The 25,099-nt window shown below is 56.6% G+C and overlaps 1 protein-coding gene across 1 annotated transcript in view; it reads left to right on the plus strand.

The window, feature by feature from the left end:
* The window catches only part of CACNG3 (calcium voltage-gated channel auxiliary subunit gamma 3), a gene marked incomplete at both ends in the record, with an annotated part of 73,369 nt that extends 49,200 nt beyond the window's left edge, over nt 1-24,169 (plus strand). Inside the window, 3 exons of the mRNA XM_079783693.1 lie at nt 16,400-16,483; nt 19,318-19,458; nt 23,658-24,169. Coding sequence (XP_079639819.1) covers nt 16,400-16,483; nt 19,318-19,458; nt 23,658-24,169 — 737 coding nt within the window. The remainder of the gene's footprint in view (nt 1-16,399; nt 16,484-19,317; nt 19,459-23,657) is intronic.
* Nucleotides 24,170-25,099: the final 930 nt, after the last annotated feature.

Raw genomic sequence — 25,099 nt, forward strand, 5'->3', positions numbered from 1 at the left:
TAAAGGGGCGGCACCAGGCCAAGGCAGGGTGGCAGGCAGGGCTGCGGGGCTGCGAGGCTGTGGGCGCAAGCTGGAGCTGCATGGCTCGGGGCGTGAGTGGGGCCCGATCCCCGCAGGCCACCCTGAGGGACCCCACCCATGCAGGAATTCGTGCACCGGGCCTCCAGTAGGTGATATAAATGTATGGAGAAGGGCCCCTGGAACGTGTGGTCGGCTGCAGCTGCACCTGCCGCCCCAGACTCATGTGTTCCAGGAGTGAGAACACTTAGGATTTTAGAAGAGCACAGCGTGCATTTAGCACAGCTGGCTTACCACCTCTGGGCAGCACCCTGCGATCAGACGCACTCATCGCTCTGTCGCAAGTAAAGTCATTTATGAGCAAGAATAGTTGCTCACGTCAGCTTGGCTCAGGTTCTGCCATCAAATGAGTGCATGTGAGAAGAATGGCCTGGATCTGACGGAGCCACCCCTGCCACCCTCCCTGCCGATGACTCCCCTCTCCCACTAGCCTGGCAGCTCTCGCCTCAGCATCCCTCCAGTGAGGTGAGAAAGAGGAGACTGGTCTCCAGATGCTCCAGGGAAGCTGGCCCAGCCAGCACCTGGAACGGCTCCGTGGCCTCATTAGCGCCTCACCTTGGTCACGTGGGTACACACGGAAACCGCCAAGACCAGCTGTGGCTCCACGCCGCAGCTTCTCTTTGCTTTGTAGCCTGTTCCTCCCACCAGACACACTATTGATGCCTCATGTTCCCCTTCAGTGGCCAGACGTTTTTATTGAAAACACAACCCGTGCCAGACAGTGATCAGCTCAACATTTTCTTACATATTACCTCTGTTTTTAGAAGATTTTTAAATTAGAAAAATATAGGGAATGGAACTCATTCATAATCCACTCTAAAAACAAAAGACTAAAAGGCAAAAGTTACCCACCATCTGCTACTCAAATTCCATCCTCTCCCAGCCCCAGAGGTAACCACCGCTGAGAGGAGACTTCTCGATCTTCTCCGATGCTTACTGAGACATGTGTATGCCCGGGTCTCTATCCATGACTATTCTGTCTCTAAACCAATACAGACCTGTGCAGTCAGCAGCCTGCGAACTAACCTGTGTGCAGCTGTGCAGGTGCGCCGCTCGTGGCCTGGGGCAGTCAATCACACCAAGTCCCGCCTAACCAGCTACAGGGAGGAACCACGACGTCACGGGGTTCTAGGAGGCAGCCAGCTCTTTACCTTGCAGAACTGAACCCCAGGGTGGTGTCTGCTCCGAACGCCGGAACCACTCCGAGATGTCAGGTGCAGTTAATGGTTGCCATGGCAACCGCCCATGCTTCATGAATAGAAGAGTAAGAGACGCTGGGTAAATGTCAGGGCCCCAGATGGATTTGCTCGGGAGTTGATCTGCGAGTGTCCGGCAGAGCTGACCAGTGGGGGTTGAATGAGCAGCCCAGGCCAGCTGGAAATGGGTCCAGGAGCCCCACACTCCCCTTTCTCAGGTGGCACAAAATGTCAGAAATTGTGGCTTTCTGCAGGGACAGTTTAAACATATGCTACAGTTTTGTGGGTTTGATTTTGTGACATGTTTACAGAGGTCAGATATCTGAGCCCAGATCGCTCATAAGATGAGATGCCACTTTAAAAAACAAAACAAAACTCTTTTGGATTATTTTTTAATTAAAAAAGTGCTAAATTTGGGTTTAAAACATAACCTTTGGAAAGACAATGTCAAGAAAATGAGAAGACAAGCCACAGACTGGGAGAAAATATTTGAAAAAGACACATTTAATAAAGAACCGTTATCCAAAATATACAAAGAACTCTTAAAATTCAACAATAAGCCTGGCCCATGTGGCTCAGTGGTTGAGTGTCAACCTATGAACCAGGAGGTCACATTTCAATTCCCAGTCAGGGCACATGCCCAGGTTGCGGGCCCGATCCCCATTGTGGGGTGTCCACGAGGCAGCTAATCAGTGACTAGAGGCCCAGTGCACGAAATTCATGCACAGGGGGGAGGGTGTGTGCCCAGCCTGCACCCTCTTCAGTATGGGACCCCTCGAGGGATGTCTGACTGCCCGGAGGGATCGGGCCTAAACAGGCAGTCGGACATCCCTCTTACAATCCAGGACTGCTGGCTTCCAACCACTCGCCTGCCTGCCTGCCTGATTGCCCCTAACCGCTTCTGCCTGCCAGCCTGATCACCCCCTAACCACTCCCCTGCCAGCCTGATTGACACCTAACTGCTCCCCTGCCAGCCTGATTGCCCCTAACTGCCCTCACCTGCAGGCCTGGTCACCCCCAACTGACATCCCCTGCAGGTCTGGTCCCCCCCAACTGCCCTCCCCTGCAGGCCTGGTCCCCCCCAACTGCCCTCCCCTGCAGGCCTGGTTGCCCCCAACTGCCCTCCCCTGCAGGCCTGGTCCCTCCCAACTGCCCTCCCCTGCTGACCCAGTCACCCCTAACTGCCCTCCTTTGCCAGCCTGGTTGCCCTTAACTGCCCTCCCCTGCCAGCCTGATTGCCCCTAACTTCCCTCCCCTGCAGGCCTGGTCACCCCCAACTGTCCTCCCCTGCAGGCCTGGTCCCCCTCAACTGCCCTCCCCTGCAGGCCTGATTGCCCCCCAACTGCTCTCCCCTGCAGGCCTGGTCCCTCCTAACTGCCCTCCCTTGCTGGCCTGATCGCCCACAACTGCCCTCCCCTGCCGGCCATCTTGTGGTGGCCATCTTGTGTCCACATGGGGGCAGCCATCTTTGGCCACATGGGGGCGGCCATCTTGTGTGTTGGGGTGATGGTCAATTTGCATATTACTCTTTTATTAGATAGGATTCTCTCTCCTCATTGATGTTTCTACCTCTCTCTCCCTCTCCCGTCCTCTCTGAAATCAATAAAAATATATTTTTAAAAATTCAACAATAAGAAAATAAACAACCCGATTAATAAATGGGCCAAAGAGGGTAACAGACACCTCACCAAAGAAGATATGATACAAGAAGTGGGCAGATGAAAGACACCCCACATCACACGACATCAGGAAAGCGCCAAGTGAAACAACGAGATGCGATGCGCACCTAACAGAGTGGGGGAACCCTGAACCCTGACAGCACCAAAGGCTCCGACGGCGTGCAGCACGGGAGCTCTCACTCACCGCTGGTGCGGGTGCAGGTGGGCGGGGAGACAGTGTGGCAGTTTCTCACAAAAGGAAACATCCTCTTACGATGGGACCCAGCAGCCACTCACCTGGTATTCACCCAAATCCCCCTTGGTATTTATGTCCACCCAACGAACTGCACACAGATGCTTACGGCCGCTTTATTCATAATCGCAAAAACCTGGAAGCAACCAAGATGTCCCTCAGTAGGTGATGGATAAATAACTGCGGTCCATCCAGACGTGAAATATTATCAGCGCTAAAAAGAAATGAGCCGTCAGGCATGAGAAGACACGGAGGGCCTCAGATGCATCTGACTAAGTGACAGAGCCGATCGTAAGCAGCTACACACTGTGTGATTCCAACTGCCTGACATCCTGGAAAAGGCAAATTATAGAGACAGGAAAAAGATCAATGTTGCCCGGTTAGGGGCACAGGGGGGTGGATAGACAGACTTTTTAGGGCAGTGAAACTCCTCTGTATGATACCGTCATGATGGACACATGGCATTATTCAGTTCTCTAAGCCCATAGGAAGTACACCAGCAAGAATGAACCCTAATGTCCACGACGGACTTGGCGTGATAATGATGTGTCCATGCACGTTCGTCTATTGTCACAGGCACCACGTGGGGGGACGCTGCTGCTGGGGAGGCTCTGCATGCGTGCATGTGTGGGGCCAGGGGGGTGTGGGTGTGCTCTGCGCCTTCTGCTCAGTTTTGCAGTGAACCTAAAACTGCTCTAAAAAATAAAATCTATTAAAATAATAATAATCGTTTGAACCCCACACCGCCACACATTCTATTGTAACTGTGCCATTTGCATGCTACTTACAGGAAGTAGGACACCAGTGGAGGGTGATGGGAACAGGCTCAGAGTTGCACGGTGAATGTCAGCGTGTCCCGTGTCCCTGTGGCCGTGTGCAGAGCTGCATTTGGGAACAACACCAACGTCCCCCGGCACCTGTGAATGTGAAGGCCAAGTACAAGGGCTGTGTGACACTCCGTGGGTGAGGGACCTCAAACACGTCTCCTATGGCCTCAACTTCAGCTCACATACGTGAGGATCACTGTGTACAAACACCGCAAACCCCAAACCCACCTGGCCTGCCTTCCAGCCAGGGGCCAAATACCCACAGAGGCCGCCTGGTCGAGCGCGCCACTGACGGTGTCCGCCTGGCTCCCGCTCGTGGCGCTAGAACCCCGCAGGTGCCTGCTCTCAGACTCGTCTAAGTCAGCACATCGTGTAGGGCCCAGGAATGTGCTTTCCTTCTAACAAGAGCCCACCTCAAAGCACAGAGATGAAGAGGCCACAGCCCTCTCCCCCCAGGCCCTACCATGGCCACGGTCGCCTCTGTGGTCTGGAAACTGGGTGAGCTCCTGACTTACTGCCTCCCAAGGCAGAAGTAAGACTTTCCGAAGCACTAAAATGATTACGACCACCCCCCCCTCATAGATAATCCAACATTGAAATAATAATACTAAGCCATTAAATGAGGAAAATCAACACACTTCTAATTTTTTCCATGCTATTTTAATGCTCTTTTGTAAAACTCAAATATCAACTAATTCCAAGTTCTCCTCACTTTCTCCCTGCACCCCTATTTAGCTGGTACCCCAAACACAAGGCTTATTCTGCCTAATTGGTTGATCCCACACCAGGGCCCATGAAGTCCCAGGGGCTGTGTTGGGTGCCAGGCAGTAAAGAGACCTAGAACATACAACTAGACTAGACCCTGGTCTGGGCCCGGATGGGCAGGACTCCAGGGGAAGCCCTGGGCTTCAGGCTCTAGGACTGGCTGGGACCTGGGTTTTGGGCAAGGCTTGTGTTCCGGTTGGACCTGAATGAACTACATAATTAGGACCAGAGAAAGCATTTTACCGCAAACCCACCCAATGAGCTGATCAAGCAAGGCTCCCAACCCCAGGCTCCCGGAATGCAGCCGGCCTGCTAACTGTGCAGAGAGGGCCGGAAGCCCTGCAGCCCCTTCTTCCTGGTAGATTTCCCGCACTCGGTCCCACGCAGGACACTTTCTCCCTGAGCCTCTCTCTCTGAGCGGACGGGCAGGACTCTGGCGGGACTGCCATTCTGCCCCCCTCACCAGTAATGTCTTCCAAGGGTCACCGTGGCTTTCGATGATTCCTCTGAAAATGCACTTCCATTCCTGCTCCTCCGCAAGCCCCTGGCACCCAATCGACCTTTTAAAACTATAAACCAGACTGTGCCCGTCACATGCTTAACAGCCTCCAAAACTGCGCTACAATCCTCTTGGACTTCCGGCCCGGCCGGTAAGGCGCCCCGTCGTCTGTCTCTCCCCTGGATCTGGTCTTGTTCTGCTTCCCCCTCACGCTGCTCCAGTCACCTGCATCTCTCTTGGTTCCAGAAACACACTAAGGGTGACCCTGCCCCAGGGCCTTTGCACTTGCAGCCCTTTTCCCAGAAAGCTCTTCTCTCGAATCTCCCCATGCGGGGCTTCATGCTGCCCCTCGAGCTGCCTTCTCAGAGAGGCTGTCGTCCCTGTCCACCCAAACTCGCGATGGTCCCTCCTGTCCTCCCTGAGTCAGTCTCGCTCCAGAACTTATTGCTATCCTGGCACTTACCAATATCTGAAATTACCTTTTCCTTCTGACAGAAGCATTTGTTTCATAATGTACTCACACTGTCGGTCTCCCCCTACGGGGCTATAGCAGCCTTGAGATCCAGAACCTCGTCTGTTTAGTTCGCTGATAAGCCCCACGTGCCCAGGACGCTGCTGCGTGTGAAGTGCCACCTCAGCCTGTGGAACAAGAGACTGAATCGGGGTTGTGCCCTGACCGCAGTTCAGTAACATCAGAAGAGGGTGTCATTTCTCCCTGACTCGCTCCCGCCTTGGCTTTCTTATAAGGAGCGGTAGCCGTCATTGCTGCGCCCAAGCCCATCTGGCTCAGAGACCAAGTTTAGTTCAGGGCCCTCAATACCCGTGACTTCGGTATCCAAATCCTTGCACAGGGGAGGTTGCGTGGACAAGCCAGCAAACGCAATCTTGATATGGATGTGTGCATGCATGGCCTGACCACTGAGGAAACCAGCCTCCGCCCAGAGCCGCCCGGCCCAGCCCACACCCGCCCACCGACGGCTCTGCAATTCCCAGTCCGCGCGGCAGAGGCTCCGATCGCCACCTCCTGTCAGCGTGTCGGCACCAGGCAAACGGGAGCAGACGCTGCACAGCGAGGTTGCATGTCTAGCACAGCGCACAGGACGTCATGAAAGGGATGTGAAGGGATGTGAGGGCGTGGTCTGCCGGGGTGGAGTGCATGCCGACGGGCAGTGAGAGCCTGGCGGGGGACACCAGCTAGCAATGGAGGAAGGGACCGCGGACAGGATGGTGATAGGCGCGTCCAAGGATTTGAATATCAAAGGATTAGCGAAGCCCCGGAGAACACTGATGACGTGCTCAAGTGTGTTTTGCAAAAATGACCCATTTTATGATCCACTGTGAAAGCCAAGCTTCAGCCCAGCCCGAGGAGTGAAGCTTTCACATCGGATCATCACGCGATTTTGTCAAAAGAATTCAAACCCTCCCACCAAAAGCAGCAGCGCTTCCTTCTCTGTTCACCCTGGTGAATCGTAAGAAAAGGTCAGACAAAACACCGTGTCTCCATGGGCGGCCGTTGACTGTAAGATGAGGTTGGAAGCACATCCTGGGGTTCATTACTCCCTGGCCCCCATTTAGGGGGCTCGCCTGGAGGCTGCGGTTGTCGAGGCTGCGAGTGGGCCTCCCTGGGGAGCCCTGCAAAGCCCAGCTGCCCTGGCTGACGAACAACCTCAGGGCAGAGCTGAGCTTCAGTCTTTTCCAACTCACTTCCCCCGCCCTCCCCCGTGCCAGTTCCATGTGCAGCCACGCTGAGAACATGTACATGTGCAGCCACGCTGAGAACATGTTCCATGTGCAGCCCATGCTGAGAACATGTTCCATGTGCAGCCACGCTGAGAACATGTTCCATGTGCAGCCACGCTGAGAACATGTTCCATGTGCAGCCATGCTGAGAACATGTTCCATGTGCAACCCATGCTGAGAACATGTACATGTGCAGCCACGCTGAGAACATGTTCCATGTGCAACCCATGCTGAGAACATGTACATGTGCAGCCACGCTGAGAACATGTTCCATGTGCAGCCCATGCTGAGAACATGTTCCATGTGCAGCCACGCTGAGAACATGTTCCATGTGCAGCCACGCTGAGAACATGTTCCATGTGCAGCCATGCTGAGAACATGTTCCATGTGCAGCCCATGCTGAGAACATGTTCCATGTGCAGCCATGCTGAGAACATGTTCCATGTGCAGCCCATGCTGAGAACATGTTCCATGTGCAGCCACGCTGAGAACATGTTCCATGTGCAGCCCACGCTGAGAACATGTTCCATGTGCAGCCACGCTGAGAACATGTTTTAAGGAATCCTCATCCTGTGATAATAAAAACCTGCTGTAACACAGGAACCCGGACATTCTGACAGTCAGGCGGTTACTTTTGCTTTCTTAACCCAAGTGCTCAGGGGCATAGACAAGTGTGATGTTTTTCCTCTTTCCTCATTTTTCAAGGCAAGTTCACCACCAGGGGCCCTCACAGAAGGCCCACGTTGCGGGCCGGGGCCCTAGCTCCAGGCAACCCTGGTTGGGTCTCTGAGCTGGACTTTGGAGCCCGGAATGTGGGTGCACCAGTGGGACTCGTGGCTGGGACAGGTGTCGCGCTCTGGGCCTGTGTTGGCGATATTTCTGGGCTGGACCAGGTTCTGGGCACTGTTGCTGGGCTGGGCGGGCTGGTTAGGAGTGTTCACTCACTCTGGGCACATGGTAACTACCGAGACTGCTCAGAAGTAGTGTCCCTTGTTGGGCCGGCTGGTGCCACAGTCACCGAATTCTGCTCCAGGGCCATCAGTGTGGGCTGCTCACCGGAGGGCCCCTTTGGGAGGACCGGGCAGCGGCCCTGCCGGCGTCCTCTCCTTCCCTGGAGAGGGACACAGGGCACGGCTGCCTCCCGTTCACGGCCTCCCTCGGGACTGCAGACGTGGGGTCTCCCCTCGGGGCTGCAGACGTGGGGTCTGCCCTCGGGACTGAAGACGTGGGGTCTCCCCTCGGGACTGCAGACGTGGGGTCTCCCCTCGGGACTGCAGACGTGGGGTCTCCCCTCGGGACTGAAGACGTGGGGTCTCCCCTCGGGGCTGCAGACGTGGGGTCTCCCTTCGGGGCTGCAGACGTGGGGTCTGCCCTCGGGACTGAAGACGTGGGGTCTCCCCTCGGGGGCTGCAGATGTGGGGTCTCCCCTCAGGGGCTGCAGACGTGGGGTCTGCCCTTGGGGCTGCAGACGTGGGGTCTCCCCTCGGGGGCTGCAGACGTGGGGTCTCCCCTCAGGACTGCAGACGTGGGGTCTCCCCTCGGGGCTGCAGACATGGGGTCTCCCCTCAGGACTGCAGACTTGGGGTCTGCCCTCGGGACTGCAGACGTGGGGTCTCCCCTCGGGGGCTGCAGACGTGGGGTCTCCCCTCAGGACTGCAGACGTGGGGTCTCCCCTCGGGGCTGCAGACATGGGGTCTCCCCTCAGGACTGCAGACTTGGGGTCTGCCCTCGGGACTGCAGACGTGGGGTCTCCCCTCGGGGCTGCAGACGTGGGGTCTCCCCTCGGGGCTGCAGACGTGGGGTCTCCCCTCGGGACTGCAGACGTGGGGTCTGCCCTCGGGGCTGCAGACTTGGGGTCTGCCCTCGGGACTGCAGACGTGGGTCTCCCTCGGGACTGCAGACGTGGGGTCTGCCCTCGGGACTGCAGATATAGGGTCTCCCCTCAGGGCTGCAGATGTGGGGGTCTCCCTTTGGGACTGCAGACGTGGGGTCTGCCCTCAGGACTGCATACATAGGGTCTCCCCTCAGGACTGCGGACATGGGGTCTTCCTTCAGGACTGCAGATGTGGGGTCTGCCCTCGGGACTGCAGATGTGGGGTATGCCCAAGGGACTGCAGACATGGGGTCTGCCCTTGGGGCTGCAGACGTGGGGTCTCCCCTTGGGACTGCAGATGGAACCCACGTTCCTCATGCCACCCTACACCCAGTAGGGCGCCTGCTTCCTGGGTGTGAGGAGACCCAGAGAGCCCTTAGCCAAAGCCTGCACAGAGTACATCTGAGCAGACGCCTGCCCAATTACTTCTCTGAAAACTCCCCACAACCTGCAGATCATCGATGTTTTAGCGATAAGAAGACCAAGGCTCGGGGGGGTAAAGGACTCAGCCAAAATCCCCCGAGTAAGTTAGCAAGTGGGGGAGCAACGATTCGAACTCAAGCCTGAGGGCCCCCACGCTCGTGCAGTGACCACTGCACCACACGGCCCCTGTAGATGGTCAGACATATCCTGTGGAAGGGCAGCCTACATTTCCTCCAGATTGCGAGAATCCGACCTGTTTGCAACAATCCACAGCCGAGCAGCTGCACTGGCTTCTTGACCGCTCTGGCCATGCCCTGGGCCCAGACGGGCACCGTGCGAGATGGCAGGGAGATACCCAGGAGACGGAGCCACGGAGCCTGGACACACCGCTCGTCCAGGACGGTGGCTCCCGTTTTCCAGGCTGCCCCGCCTGCCGCTTCCCTTGTTCGGAAACCACTCTGGACCACGTGGGTCCTTTAGGTCACCCAACCCCAAGGAAGGGGGGTACTGACCTTGGTCCTTGTGCCACCCAACCTCCTGGATATTCCAGAGACCCGCCGCTGAAGGGACGCTAGGAGGGCAGCTGCTGGGCCTGGTGAGACTGTCACGATACGCCGTCCTCGCCCCACGGACCTCCCTCCTGGTCCTCAAACAAAGCCCCTCTGGCTCTGCACAAAACCGGCCCCTCCCCTTCACTCAGGCCTGAGCTCAAGTGTCTGCCCAGGGACCCCGCTCAAAACCGCCCTCGCCTGCCCTCGCCCATGCACAGTGAGCACCGGCCGTGTCGCCCGAGACACAGCCGTCCTGCTCATTTGCTCGCTGGTCTGTAGGCTCTGCCCAATGCGGACCAGGGTCTCAGGCCTTCAAATAGCTCTAGGACACCGTGGGTGCTCATTACATTTGGGTGGAAGAAAGGAGGGAGGAAAGAAGGAAGGAGAGAGGGAGAGGACAAAGGTTGAATCAACCAGTTGTCACAGCCCATCACCTCTCACCTCTCACCTCTCACCTGTAACCACTGATCTGTCCCCCGGACCAACCACCTTCGATCCTCTAACACCCTGAGCCATGCTGAGTTCCCAAATGACAACTCTCGCATCATCACACATGTTGCCTGAAGCGACATGCCTCCCTCACTCTGATTAACTTTCAATTAACCTGCGGATCTCAGCTTACACCTGATTAAATCAGCCTTCAGTTAACAAAAATCACTCCACTAAGTTATTAGGTGAGAGAATTTTTGGCGATGAGGGAGATGATTTTTAGTTTTAATCTAATGCTTTCTATATACACTGTTTGGATTTTCTAACTGTGTGCATATATTCTTTTAATTTTACATGGATCATCTGAATATGGAATAATGGACTGCTTCCTATTTTCTTTGTAATATTCTTCTGCATTGAAAAAATAGCCTAATAAATGTTATTTTTTAATGTCAGGATCACAATGACTTAATTATTACAGCCTCATTGTGTGGTTTAATATTGTAAGAAGTCACTTTACTGAGCTCTTGCATTCACTCTGAAGTCTTTTCTAGCAGAGCCTTCAGCTTCCTCAGTAGCCGCTCTCTCACCTGGAAAACGGTCAGTTCGGCCTCCTTTCTCTTTTGCTTGAACTCTTCGCTCGGTCTTGTTGCTCTTGCCCGGGCACTTGTAGAACCGTGGTCTAATCGAGGTGGTGGTGCTGGTGGGCACCGTCTCTCGTTCTTGGTTCTAACGGAGTATTTCTGAGGGTCACCTTTGAGGAGGTGTGCCCTTCCTCACGTGAAGGGAGTGTGCTTCCCTTGTCCGAGCCACAGATGAGCCATCAGCACCATCGTCTCTACCCAGGATGAGGCCGTAGCCCCCCAAGCCAGTCTCAGGCAGCCTCTGCCGGCTCTCTCCATCCCAAACCTCTTCCCGGGCCCTGGTCCTCACAGCCTCACTCGCAGCCTGCCCCACCCCGGGTTCCCATCGCCTCTCACCTGTGACCACTGGGTCTCTGCCCGAGACCAACCTGCACCGCCCCTCTTCCTGGCTCCCACGCTCTCGGCCCGGGGCCTTTGCTGCAACTGTGCAAGGACAGGGCGGTCTCTGCAGGTGCCTGTGGCCGACGTCGCTCTGGGTCCCACCCTCTGCATTCACGAGCAGGTCCACCCCCCCGCCCCCCTGCTGCCCTTCGAGCTGCTGATAGGGGAAATACTCCTGAGAGTATGGAGTTGAGAAGAGCAGCATAGTCCCAATTTTATAACCCACGTGTGTGCAAGCTCGGGGAGAGGAAGCTGGGAGGAAGTGCACAGACACGCTGGTGGTGGGTATTCCGCTTCCTAGCACAGGCGGGGCCCGCCCACTGTCGATGCGCGTATGACGAGGTGCCAGCGGCTTCGTTCCGTGTGGAGTCACCCTCAGGGACACGCCGGCTTCTCTTTCCTTTATGTTGCTTTTTAAAACCCGCCACGACACCAGCGTGTCTCTTCTGGTCCTAAAATACCTACCGACATCCCCGGGAGTCACAGCTCTAATTCACGGAGTTCCTAACCACGTGCCAGGAGCTGCGCTGAGTGCTTTACGCTGGTGCCTGATGAAGTCAGGAGGAAGGCGCTGGAACAGGGCTGGCGCTGTGCCTCTCCCCCTGCCTCCGTCCCTCTGACGGCGCCGTGAGCTGTTACTGTCTTCACTGCGGAAGAGGCTGAGTTTGGGAAGTCATCTGCCAAGAGACCGGGGTGACGAAGGCCTGGAGGTGGCTCTGGGGGGGTGAGGGGGCCTGCAGGGGTCGTTGCCCCAGGGGAACGTGGGCCAGAGCGCCTCCTCCTTAAAGAGAATCTGCAGGTCAAGCTTTCATGTGGCAAATCCTAAATTTCAAACTGCAGAAGCATATTCAGTTTTTACAAAAGATGCACTGAAATACTGCACATAAAACGAAAACCCAGGCTGCACGCCATTCTGCAAGCCTTGGCGCCTGACCTCTGCCCTGGAAGTGCCACCTGCATCATGTCCTCTGTCCCAGGAAGGCCCGGGCTCACAGAGTTTGTGCCACCGCCCAGGGCAGAGAGCTTCAGACGAGGGATCAGCAAGGTTTTCCTAGACAGACAGTGGCTATTTGCGGCCTCGCCGTCTCTGCCACAACTGCTCCGCTCTGCCATTGCAGCGTGAGCGCTGGGAACAGGGGGAATGCTTTTCCCATACCATGTTATTTACAAACGCTGAAATTTGAATTTCACATATGATTTTTACATGTCATGAAAGAATATTATTCTTTTGACTTTCTCCCCCCCTCCCCACCATCTAAATATGCAAAACCATTCTTAGCTCATGGACTGTGAAAAAAACAGACCATGGTTCTCTGGAAGCTGCGGGGTGTGCCGGCTCTAAGGCTTCGCTCGATTCAAGCCGCCTTAGGCTGCCTTGGGAAGGCCCAGGTCACAGGCATGCGCGCAGGTCCTTATCACCACGTGGTTCTGGCTGGTCTGTCTTACTAGGGTTTGCATTTCGTCTTCAGCTGAACCCTTGTTCCCAGGAACTCTTTGTTGGAGGATGTGAGACAGCTGACAATAGGTGGTCACACAACCACTGCCCTCGCCCTGCTCGGTGGCCCCACGTATGTCATGGGGAAAGCTTGGCTGATGGAGAACTGCTGGTCCAGTTCGATAGTAGTGGATGGACCACAAAACTGTCACAAAGTCTCCTAACAAGGGGCTCTGCTTCCAGCTCTACGCGTGTGGAAGAGAGAGCGGGCACAGTGCTGGGCAGGAACGTGGAGCCGGGCAGACTGCCCTGGAGTGAGCCGCTGGGCACTGTGTCCTTGGGGAAGGCATTCACTTCACTAAGCCTCCGTCTCCTCCTCTGGAAAATAGGGATCAGACTACCAGGTGCCTCATACAGCTAATGTGAGAGCTAAAGAAGACAAAACAGCCCTGGCCGGCAGTTAGAGTGTCGGCCTGCGGACCGAAAGGTCTCAGGATGGATTCCCAGTCAAGGGCGTGTACCTGGATTGCGGGCTCGATTCCCAGCCTGGGTCAGGGCACATGCAGGAGGCAATCAACCAGTGTGTTTCTCTCACATCTCTCTCTCCCCCTCTGTCTCCTCTTCCTCCCTCCCTTCCACTCTCTAAAAATCAATGGGAAAATATCCTCAGGTGAAGATTAAAAAAGAAGAAGAAGATAAAACAGGTAAAGTGCTTAGAATGGTATGTGCTATTTGGTGTGTGCTTAATGGGTGACTTATTCCAACTTACACCCAGCCAGTTGGAAGGGAAGGGGGCTTAAAACAACCAGGGACGTGTGAATGAACCTCGAATGTCTAAAGAAAAAACAATGAAGGCCTTTTTCAATATCAGGAAAGAAGTTATGAATTTGTCTTTCTCCCAAGAATTTCCTTGAGTCTTTAGGTCTCTTTGCCAGGACACCCCTTCCTGGTTCTGAGCCCAAAAGGATGTCCTCATAGTGCATCTCATTTATTGTGTGATGCCTCTGGCTCGAAGCCTCCTTATAGTATCTACACTAATAAAAGAGAAATATGCAAATTGACCGTACCTCCGTGACACCCACAAGCCAATCAGGAGTGAATATGCAAATTAACCCAACAAAGCTGGTGGGTTAATTTGCATATACAGGTGTGGAGTGGCTGGGGGCAGGGCGGCCGCTTGCGTGCACACTGGCACCAAGCGGCCTGCATGCCAGGGACAGGCGTCCTTGGGACCCGGGCCGCTCTGAGCCTGTAGGCCCACACGTAGGCCCGGAGCAGCCGGGGTCCTGGAATGACACCTGGCCACTCCAGGCCTACGTGTACAGGCAGGGCAGCTGGGGGCGGGGCGGGAACATGTTCCCGCTCTGCAGCCACTTACACGCACACCAGTGCCAAGCAGCCTGCGTCCCGGAGACAGGCATCCTCAAGAGCCAGGCCGCTCTGAGCCTGTATGCCTGCGCATAGGCCTGGAGCAGCTGGGGTCCCGAATGACCCCCTGGCCACTCCGGGCCTATGCGCACAGGCGCGGAGCAGCTGGGGGTGGAGCGGGAACATCCCTGGGATCCAGGCACTCTGAGCCAGCGTGTGCCCAAGCTGCTGGGAGGGGGGCAGGAACGTCCCCCACAGCGAGCGAGCAGACAGCAGGGCCCTGCTTACCCCTGGCCATGGCAGCGAGGGGCAAGCAGTCCCCCACAGGGCCTCCACAGAGAGCAGACACCAGGGCCTGCGGTGGCGTCAAGCAGGCAGGTCCGCAGAGAGCAGAGAACCACGGGGAGCAGGCTAAGCCATCAGTAGGACATCCCCTAAGAGCTCCCAGATTGGAGAGGGTGCAGGTTGGGCTGAAAGACCCACTCCACCCACATGCACAAATTTTGTGCACTGAGCCCCTAGTAAGATGATAATACGCATCATAATAACAGCTACATCCATAGTGTCATGGGAAACCGTGGGCTTAGATTCCCCACCTCCCGCAGTGACGCCTGAGCCCCTCTGTGGTCCTCTGGCCTCACCATCAAATGTCCCTGTGAATGGCCCATTGCCCAGGGCCGCCCGACTAAGTGGAGGAGGAAATCCGGCTTCCACTCTATGCCTCACCCATTGGAAGCACGTTAAGGGTCAACCATTATTCTGACATGCCCAGAGCTTTGCAAAATTCATCTTCATATGTCACCTACCGTAATTCTCACAGCAAAAGCCCAGCCCTGTGTGACCTTGCCCACTGTCCATGACACCTTCCCCGAGCCTCCACATGACCTCTGCGGTAGGGACTGGAATGCTACTGCGCAATCCCGTGCTGCTTGTGGTGAGAAGTTCTGAAGTTGTTTGTCATGTATAAGAACTGGCGGAGCCATTAGCTGCCCCCAGAGATCGGTTAATTGGATAGTTAACAAACACCCACATCGACTATCAAACACCCACAATGACTTAAGTCAAGCTGATGTTAAGGAAAGAAAAGGAAGTGAAATACTGACAGTCACTTTCCCAGAGATGCATCCGAGCAGCCCTCAGAAGGGTGAGCCTCAGAGCTGGGCCAGCTCGTCTCTCCGGGGAGGAGGGCGGACCTGTGCCAGCCGTGAGCATTGTTGGGGGAGTGGCTACCCCTGAGGGGCCTGGAACCTGCCCCCAGGAGTCAGCACATCTGGACTGGAATTCCAGTGCTGCCTTCGCCGGGCGAGCACAAGCAAAATGCCTATGCCCGGCTCCAGCGCCTGCAGCGAGGCGGGCAGGTAAGTTCTCCGTGAAGCCCCACCCCCTTTTCCCGGTTCCCTCGCTGGTTGGGAAAAGGAAGAAGACAGTCCTCAACACGAGTGCCTATGCTTCATAGTTCTTTGCTCTTCTAAATGGATCTCAAGATCATGCGTCATCTAGAAAACAGAAAATCCCTGTCTCTTTCTTCTTGTTTTCCTCTACTGGCTCCTTTTGTGCCCTAAGAAATGTTGTGGGGTCGAACCCTGGAGTCAAAATAAGACCACCAGAGGCTGCTAATTGATTTAAAAAGCAGGCAAGGATTTATTGAGCTGGCCAGCGATGGCTGCGAGGGCACCACACGCAGGTGGAATCCACACTCACGACCGTGCCGTTTCAGGTGTAGGTAGTCCTTTTAAAGGTCTAAACCACAAAAATTTTCCTTTGTTCTAAATTCTGGGATCAGCCTGCAGGGCCGTTCCCAGCTACATCCTGCTGGACGTTGGAATGTGGACCTATCTTGCGAAAGCAGATTGTACAGAAGCAAAATTGAGCCAAGTTAGTAATCTCTAAAGGTTATCTACAGTCTCAACTCCTGGAGCTACTGAGTCAATGGGAATCAATCTTCTGTGGTTCTGGTCCACAGGCACAGGAAAATAACCTTTGTGATGTAGGATGGATTTATGTGAGTTTTCCAGGTCTCAGTCTGGAAGCTGAGGTAACTACCCTATTGTTTAAGCAAGTAAGTGCATGCAGAAGCCAGAATAGCAGGGTTAAAATTCAAACAGCAGTTTTTACCCAAGTATGGTTGCTACCATACCTCAAGAAAGATGCTGATGGGCCAACCTCCGCACATCCCGCGACAAGTGGGTCTTCACCGTGGGGCTGAGGGGCCGGGCTCTCTGCTCCCCCGCCCCCCATCCATCCCTCCCCCTCGCTCAGGACCACGTTTGTTCCCACAGGGGCGTTCCGAGGGGTCTGCAAGAAAATCGACCACTTCCCAGATGATGCTGACTATGACCAGGACACGGCTGAGTATCTGCTTCGTAAGTTGCCCGATTCCCAGGTCTCCCCAGGGAGGAGGGAAGGGTGCCCTGGGGTCACCCAGCTGCCTCTGAGTTTGGGGCTGCTCAGAGCTCCCCCTAGAAATGGATGCGTGCAAAGGAGCCTTCAGAGGCCTTTGCTGCTAGACAGAGCTACCCAAGCGGGTCTGACAGCCGAGTCTCTCCTTTCACTGAACAAGAAGCCGGGGAATAAAGTGGGCCAGTCACAACGGGGAGATGCCTTGTGGTCTGCTGGGGAGAAAATCTAAGGCGTTTTCTTTAACTGGCATCCAAGTTTGCACCTTCCCCGGAGGGTGGATGTGAGGTGTTAATGGAGAAAGTGCTAATGGGAAAAGCGCTAATGGGCGAGGTGCTAATGGGCGAGGTGCTAGGGGCAAGACCTGGGGGAATAAATGAAAAGCAAAGCTCACCTCCCTTTGACTTCAGTCCTACTAGGGCAGGGCCAGTGTCTCCCTAGGATTGTCCAAGGTCATACCCCAGAAATGGCACGGACTGTCCCAAATGCAGCACGCAGAGGGGCAGAGTGTGGTGGCTTAGAGCAAGGTCTCCGGGTGCCGGTCACTGTGGACTCGCGCGCCCGTCTGGCGCCCTGCCCGCGGGGATGGACCTGGGCCAAGCCGCCTATCTCTCCATCTATTCGCTTCCTTTATCTCGTCAGAAATGAGATTATAATGTCATCCTCTGACAGGGTCACGACAATTAAATAAGCTCAAGCCCACTCCATTGAGCCAGCATGTCGTCAGGAAGCCGCACGCGTTAGCTCTTTTCCTTTTGTGAGATGAGCAATAGCGAGGTCCGGCGCAGACACGGGCCTGACACGGACCCAGGCACCAGGAGAACTTGGGACTTAATGTCATTGAAATGCGACCTCTCCAATGGGCATGTGTACCCCGTTTGCCCGAAAGGGGAGTTCTAGGGGAGTGTCAAATGCAAGGTGGTTGTTTTTAAAACTGTTATTAAAGTAAGAGCTTTGAGAAATTGTCCTAGTCAGATTATGTGTGTAACTCACCCCTCAAGATGAGTGTTTTTACAATGAAAATCATTTTTAGCTCTATTCACGCCCACTAGTCTGCAGATGGGCTGTGGGTCTATGTATGAGCCTTTAATCACGTAACAATGTGAGTGGTGCAGGGGTCAATTTGAAAGAAACAGTCACATTTAAGCTAATTTTTACAACATAAACATACCACTTATCTCTTTTCAGTCCTTATTCATGTACTAGCCTTTACCCAAAGGCCTACGAGGGTGTATTTCTGCCTGCAGCTCAGAAAGACTGGGGTGGGGAATACAGGCCACGCTTAGAGAGGTGGCTTAACCCAAGTTTGGGGATGACAGAGTCCTTGGACCCCTCCAAAGAGGACTTTGCAGTCCCACCCAGTGAGGTTTTTCCCGAGTGCTCGGAGCTTTTCTCTGTTTTCTTTCCTGTTTGATGAGACTGTGGTGTTTGCCCTGTTGGAGACGGAATGGAACTGTGACTTCCATTTCACAACCGGCAAACCTGCTCCACAGCTCTTGGGAGCAGTCCATGGCTGTTCCGACAAAGCACGTTCCGGCCTCTGGGAGGGCGGGGTCCTCACCACGGCCCACCTGTGCTCCACCGTTAGCCACGGAAGCGGCCACAGTTAAGGGGTTCAGCACACGGATTTCCTGCTGAGAGTTTTGGAGACACTGACCCAGCCACACCGGGCCAGGGTCATGTTCCCGCAGGGGGGCCGGCCCCAGTGTTGGCGACAGCAGGCCCTGGTGTGGCCACACGTGGTGGGACAGGGCTCTGCACTGATTTTTCTGCCGTCTCCTCCTTCCCGTGTGCTGCTGGGTGGGCGACAGCTTCCACCTGTAGTGGGAGGCTTGTTCACACACATTCCTGTGGACCAGAGATGCCCCCTCAGAGAACTCTGGGCTCGGGCCAGCCCTGCTCAGGGCCGATGGTGAGGTCCCCGGGAATAAGCACCCCTCCCCACCCTGAAGACCCCAGTTCAGCCCGGGTGTTTGGGGAAGAAAACAGTAAAGCCTTGTTGTTCGGAAGCTGCCATGTGTCCCCTGGGCTGAAACAAATCCAGAGTGGACGCCAGCCGAAGGGCAGAAATGGCACGGCTGGCGTGTGGCGTGAGGCAGCGGGGGAGTGGGCTGGCCACCGACTGGTCACCACGCGGTGACGGCACCACATGGCAACAGCCACGTTTACGCGCCTCATAACCACGCCTCTCAAACACGCACGCAGCCCAGTGCTGTGCAAGTGTAGGTGTGTGCTGGGAAGGGCCTGCGTGTTGGTGACGGGCGTGTGATCCATGGGAGCCCGGGACCGGGGTAGGCCATGTATTTGCAGGGCCCCGTGCAACATGAAATCCGGGCTCCTGGTTCGAAATGTGGGCAAAACAAAATGTCCCTTTCTTCTGCGATCTGCCATCCTGCACGGTGCCTCATATCTGCTATTCGCTGCCACGCTCCCTCCTGCAGGGACACTCAGAGGGCCCTGATGCTCCTGTGCCCGTGCCCAACCCCCACCAGGAGCAAAGAGCGGCTGTGCCCACTGGCTGGGCAGGCAGGGAAGTGGGCAGCGGACCCATCCCCAGGAGAAAGGGAGGTGGTAGGCGGGGGTAGGAGGTAGGGGGTCATGACCCCGGGTAGCTGCGCTGGCCCATCAGACTTCCTTAAAAAACCAAACCCAAAGCTAAATGACTCTGAGTTTTGGGTGCGACGGGCCCCGGGGAGGCGCTGGTCTGGGCCACGCGGAGGCGCTGGCTCCCCTCAGGCACCCGTGCCGGGCGGGGCCCGGGGCTGCTGGGACCAGGCGGCCTCTCTCCTTCTCTCCGCAGGGGCTGTGCGGGCCTCCAGCGTCTTCCCCATCCTCAGCGTCACGCTGCTCTTCTTCGGCGGGCTCTGCGTGGCAGCCAGCGAGTTCCACCGCAGCAGGCACAACGTCATCCTGAGCGCAGGCATCTTCTTTGTCTCTGCAGGTGAGCCCGGCCCCGCCCTGCCGTCTGCACAGACTCCGCCCCGAGCCAGGGCCAGGCCAGGGCCAGGCCAGGGCCAGGCAGTGCTGCTCAGGTTCCCCCAAGGAAAGGCAAGAGAACGCTTGGCTTGTTATGTTAGGAAGGAGGCCCACGGGCTTTAACCAGAACAAAGATGCGACACTCGCAAGGGGTGGTGTGGAGGAAAGACGGGAGGGGTGGCCAGGTCAGCTCAGGGCGGGCAGGACTAGGTGTGCCCACGCTCGCACGAGGGCGAGGGGCCTGAATGGCGTGCGGCCTGAGAGACGGGGTCCGTGTGTTTGAAAGGGTCCAACTTCCGCTCACCAGGGCCTCTTCATACACGAGCTCTGGCCTTTTGAGGTCTGTGTCTGCTGGTTAACGATTGCTCACAGCTCCTCAAGGGCTCAAATCTCCATATTGCTCAGGGCACCTCTGGGAACAAGGCAAACCCAGCAGCGCCAGATGCCGCCAGGGGAATGGTAGTGGGTGGCAGCCCTGACCAGAGGGGCCCCGGGCGGCCAGGAGGATGAGAGACCAGCTTAAGGCAGGGCTTGCTCTCTGCCTTCTCTCCTCCCTTCGCCTCCACTCTCCCCATCTTCCCCGTGTTCCTCTGTGCTTCCTTCCACCTCCTCCCCTCCGCTCCCCACCTCACCACCCACGATGCCGTCCGGATGCAACGCTTTAGGAAAGCAAAGACAGGCTTGCTGCTTTGGTGATGACCTCAAGCTTTGCCCATAATGACGGCATATTTCTTGGGATGGGAACATGGGGGAAGAGCATGAAAGGGTGGCGCTTACCTCCTGGGTTTGCATTCTGGCTCCAGCTGCGGGGCCTCGGGAAGCTACCAACTCCCTGAGCTTGGTTCCCTCGCCTGTAAAATGGGAAATAATAACACTTCCTACTTTGTAGGGTTGTTGAAAGTAGGTGGAATGTAAAAAGCACAACATTACTTTCTAGTATTGGCAAAGCAGTGAAGATACAGTCCCGGGCCTTGTAAGACCTTCCTCTCGGTCCCTCCCCGCTGGGTCCCCTCTGTGAACCGAGGAGGTTGGACCTCATCCTGCCCTGAGGCTCTGGGAACCGGCTCCAGCAACAGACCACGAAGCTGCCATCCTGCCCCAGGGTGTGGTCACCCCAAAGGAGCGGGCCGGTCACAGGCTGTGGTCAGATGGTCACAGCTGGCAAACTCGGGGACACGTGCTGCTGAGAGGCGCGTTCTAGTCTCTGGCGGTCCCCACCAGGCCCCTGGGCGCCCGCTGCCCAGAAGAGATGCCTTGTGCTGAGGGCAGGGCTTCCTAGCTGGAGAAGATCCCGACTGTGTGCCCCAGGGGATGGCTAGGGGATTGCTAGGGAGGCGTGTGTCACCAGCAGCAGGAGGTGCCGGGGGCTGTCGGGCTGATCAGCTGATCAGGGAGCTGGGAACCTGTGGGAGGAGGAGCGGGAGCTTGGCGTCGAATCCCAGGCCACCGCCCCCCCCCCCCCCCCCCCGGATCTCCCCAGGGAACTCGGAGAGCCTCAGGTTTTCCGCCTAAAAAATGGAGGACTCGGCACTCTCTGAGGCTCTTCTTCGCTCAGCCATTCTGCCCATCTGTGGTCTCAGACAAGCAATCAACAACCCTTTACTGAGCACCTACTGTGTGCAAAATGCTGAAGAGCACGGGCTCTGAAGCCAGGCTGCCCGGTGCAGATCTTAATTATACTACTTCCAGCTGTGTGTAACCTCGGACACGGCTCTTAACCTTTCTGTGCCTCAGTTTCCTCATCTGAAAAACGGGGCTAATAATGGCTCTACCTCTTAGGGCTGTTGAGGGGGTTAAATGTGTTGGTGTAAAGTGCCTAGAACTGCCTAGCACACAGTAACTTCTCAATACGTAGCAGCTGCCATTCTATCCCTTGGTCCATGTCATTCCTATGCCATCTCAGTGCACTCATTCGACCCGCAGATCTGCACTGCACGCGTGCTGCGGGCCCAGCTCCGGGCTGGGGAGGGGCCTCAGCGGTGATCAGCACTGGCCTCGGCCCCGCCCGCAGGGAGCTGACAGCGGGCAGCAGGCGGCCGTGATGCCCACTTACCACTGGTTCCTCGTGAGCTTGGTCAACGTGACCTCAACCCACCTTGGCTAAGGGGCCGCCCTCAGCTCACAGCCCACCACCTTTCCTGGCCGTGTCGGCGCGGGAAGCTCCCCCTGCTCTCTGCCTCGGTCTTGTCACCCGTGGGAGAGGGGATTTTTCAGACGAGATCGGGCGCATTCAGGGTGGTACTGCCACAGACGAGAGGCGATTTTTCAACGCGGCCGCTGCCGTGGCTGCCTGAGGCGGTGCACGCAGACTGCCCAGCGGCACACAGGAAGTGCCTGACATCACCTGGCTTCTCGCTTCCTTTCACCCCGTCTGACCTCTGAGCCTCTCTTTGAACTTGGATTTTTCTGGCAAGACTTCCATTGGGAGCTTCCAATGTGTTCCCGCCGCAGAGGGAGTCGGGGCCACGGCGAGAAGCTGAAATGTCTTTGTCTGTCTCCCGTTGACACTTCAGACTTCTGCTCCCTCCTCGTTATGCTCATGTTCCTTTTAATGTGAAAGCCTGGGCCTGCCCTCCTCACCCTCGCGCTGGCCTCGGAGAGAGGAGCCCTCCAGCCCGTGGGTGCTGCAGCGTGGCCGGCCTGGCGGCGCCAACCCCGCCCTGAGACCAGCTCAGGGGTAGCGCCTGCCCGCCCGACCGCCTGTGCGGAGTAACGCCAGGAGGCGGGGAGAAGCAGACCCCTGGTGCGCGGGCACCAGCCGGGCAGAATGGCAGCACAGAGCAGCCCCTGCTTTTCATCTTTCGGGTGCTGGCCCATGGGGAGACCTTGGGGATCCCCGGGAAGAGTATGGGGTGCTCGGGAGGTGGAGGGCAGAGTCAGGAGGTCCTGACAACGATGATTCACCAGCTAGTGCTGGAAGGACACTGAGGGGCGCGGCGGGTGGTCCTAATTTGGAGGCAAGGAGATGCCAGCGATGTGCCCACCTCTCGGAGTCATTGTTGGCATCGAGGCCCAGGTGAGGCCCTTGGAGCAAAGGAACAAAGAAAGACATTCCGCCTTTGGAGCAATAATGGGAGGGAGGGGGTCAGACATGAGCTCAGCCCAGGGCCCAGGTTCTGTGGCTTCTTCTCACCACGCCCTGGAGAGCCGGCTCCTCCCCGACGCCTCGGCAGCCTCCGCCGTGCTGGTCTGCTGGCACCTGGGGACGCGAAGTGGCAGACCTTGCCGACTGGGGGACAACGCCATGTCCCCATCCCGATGCTCCAGCAGCAGCTAACCTGCAGCATTACCTCACCCTGTGGAGGGGACTCGGGAGCCACTGTCCCTCCCCCGCGGCTCGTTAGGTCCCCAACCGCAGCTGCAGCTCCACACATGTCCACTGGACAGCTACCACCTCGGTGTGTCCACATCTCTCTCTTCCCCTCCCCTTCCCTCTTCCCTCTCTCCTCTCCTCCCCTCCTCTCCTTTCCTCTCCCCTCCCCTCTCCCCTCCTCTCCTCTCCTCTCCCCTCCCCTTCTCTCTTTTCCTCTCCTTTCTTCTCCTCAAAACCTGTTCTCTCTGCTGCCTCTTATTTTAGCTCAAGATGCCAGCAGTGTCCCCATGACTCAAGCTGGAGCCTCATAAGTCATTCTTCCTCTCACTCCATGGGCAGTGGCCTTTCATCGCCTCCTCAAATGCAGGCCCAGCTTGAATGTCACCTTGTCTTCAGAGGGAAGTGGCTTAGTCATCTCTCTCCTTGGCTCCTGAGCCGCTTCGTCCATGTCTCTGGGAGAGCCCCTCCTGTCTTTTGCTCTAATTGCATTAACATGTCAATCTCTCCTACGAATGGTGGGAGCTCAAGGGCAGGGACCTGTACCTCATTCATTTTACCATGCTCATGGCTTCCTGCTGGAGATTGCGTGTCGATGGAGTGAACTGGTTCCCGGGGGGAGTCGCGCATCCTGGGTTCTGCTGCGCTGGCTGTGGGACCAGCTGACTCTCAGCTGAAGGCCGCCTCGGACGGAGCTCAGGCCCAGAGAGAGACGTGGGAGAGCTCCGCGGGCTCAGGCTGCCCCACAAATCCTTCCCCTCGCTCCCGGCTACCTCCACGTTTTCTATAAAAATCAAGACTGCACGTTACCGCGGAGGCTTATAAAAGATGCGTTTTTCTTTCCCTTCTCTTAGGGTTAAGCAACATCATTGGCATCATCGTTTATATATCGGCCAATGCTGGGGACCCCGGGCAGCGCGACTCCAAAAAGAGCTACTCGTACGGCTGGTCCTTCTACTTCGGGGCCTTCTCTTTCATCATCGCAGAGATTGTGGGGGTGGTCGCCGTGCACATCTACATAGAGAAGCACCAGCAGCTGCGCGCCAGGTCGCACTCGGAGCTCCTGAAGAAATCGACTTTTGCTCGCCTGCCACCCTACAGGTACCGGTTCCGGCGGCGGTCCAGCTCCCGCTCCACGGAGCCCAGGTCCCGAGACCTGTCCCCCATCAGCAAAGGCTTCCACGCCATCCCCTCCACCGACATCTCCATGTTCACCCTCTCCCGGGACCCCTCCAAGATCACCATGGGGACCCTCCTCAACTCCGACCGGGACCACGCTTTTCTACAGTTCCACAACTCCACGCCCAAAGACTTCAAGGAGGCGCTGCACAACGACCTGGCCAACAGGCGCACCACGCCGGTCTAACGGCCCCTCGCCCCTCCGCCAGGCAGCGGGGGGAGGGGGGACACAGGTGTCGCTGAGGTTGCATGGCATGGTCCTCGTGATGGTATTATTTTTTATAAAGAATGAAACCAAATGGATCAGCCCTGTCCCACACTCTGCCCCTCACCTCCAGGTCCTAACCCTCCGCTCACCCCCCCCCCCCCCCCCCCCGCCGCCCCGATCTCCAAGCCCATCCCGGACGCCGTCCTCTCTGTGTATCTGTGCCGAGTGTTCCCCTTCCTCCTGCCCTGGAAGGACCTCCACATTCTTCCCTCCTGGGAATAGGATTTCACTCAGAGTCACAGGTGGTGGCTTGGGGGGATCCCCACAGACCCAGGCGTGTGCACAGCTGTCCCTATTGTCCCCTCACACACATCCTCAGGACACCAACCGCCCATGGCCCTGGGGAGGCATTCACCTTTCCGTGTTAGAGAAACATGACCAGAAATCAAAGCTGCTGGAGCCCCGGAGCAGCTCCTGTAATAAGCACTCATGTGATTAAAGGTTCTGCCGTGACCACCCGTGCCAAGGTGTCGTTGCTTCTGGTACTTGCTGCACGAGCTGGCTGCCCGGTGAGCTGGAGGCTGCACTAGCTGGCTGCCCCGGTGGGCTGGAGGCCCAGCTTTGCTCCTCTGCATGCTGGCCAGCAGGACGATCCCTTCACCTCCTGAGGCCAGCGAGGTGCTCCCACCAATGTCAGAGTCGGTGTGTCCGCCACCTGGATCCCCGGCCAGCCTGTGGCCTGAAGCCTGGCTCTCAGACCTAGGAGCTCTAGGATCTTGGGCAAGTCTACCTAAACTTCAAGCCTCAGTCTCCTCATCTTAAAAATGGAACATGGCTTAGTGCTGTTCTCCATGGGTTGTGAGGCTTAAATGAAACACCACAAGTAGTGACTAGCACATTGTAAATTAC

Source organism: Cnephaeus nilssonii, assembly GCF_951640355.1.
Source record: "Cnephaeus nilssonii genome assembly, chromosome: 2".
NCBI classification, from domain to species: Eukaryota; Metazoa; Chordata; class Mammalia; order Chiroptera; family Vespertilionidae; genus Cnephaeus; species Cnephaeus nilssonii.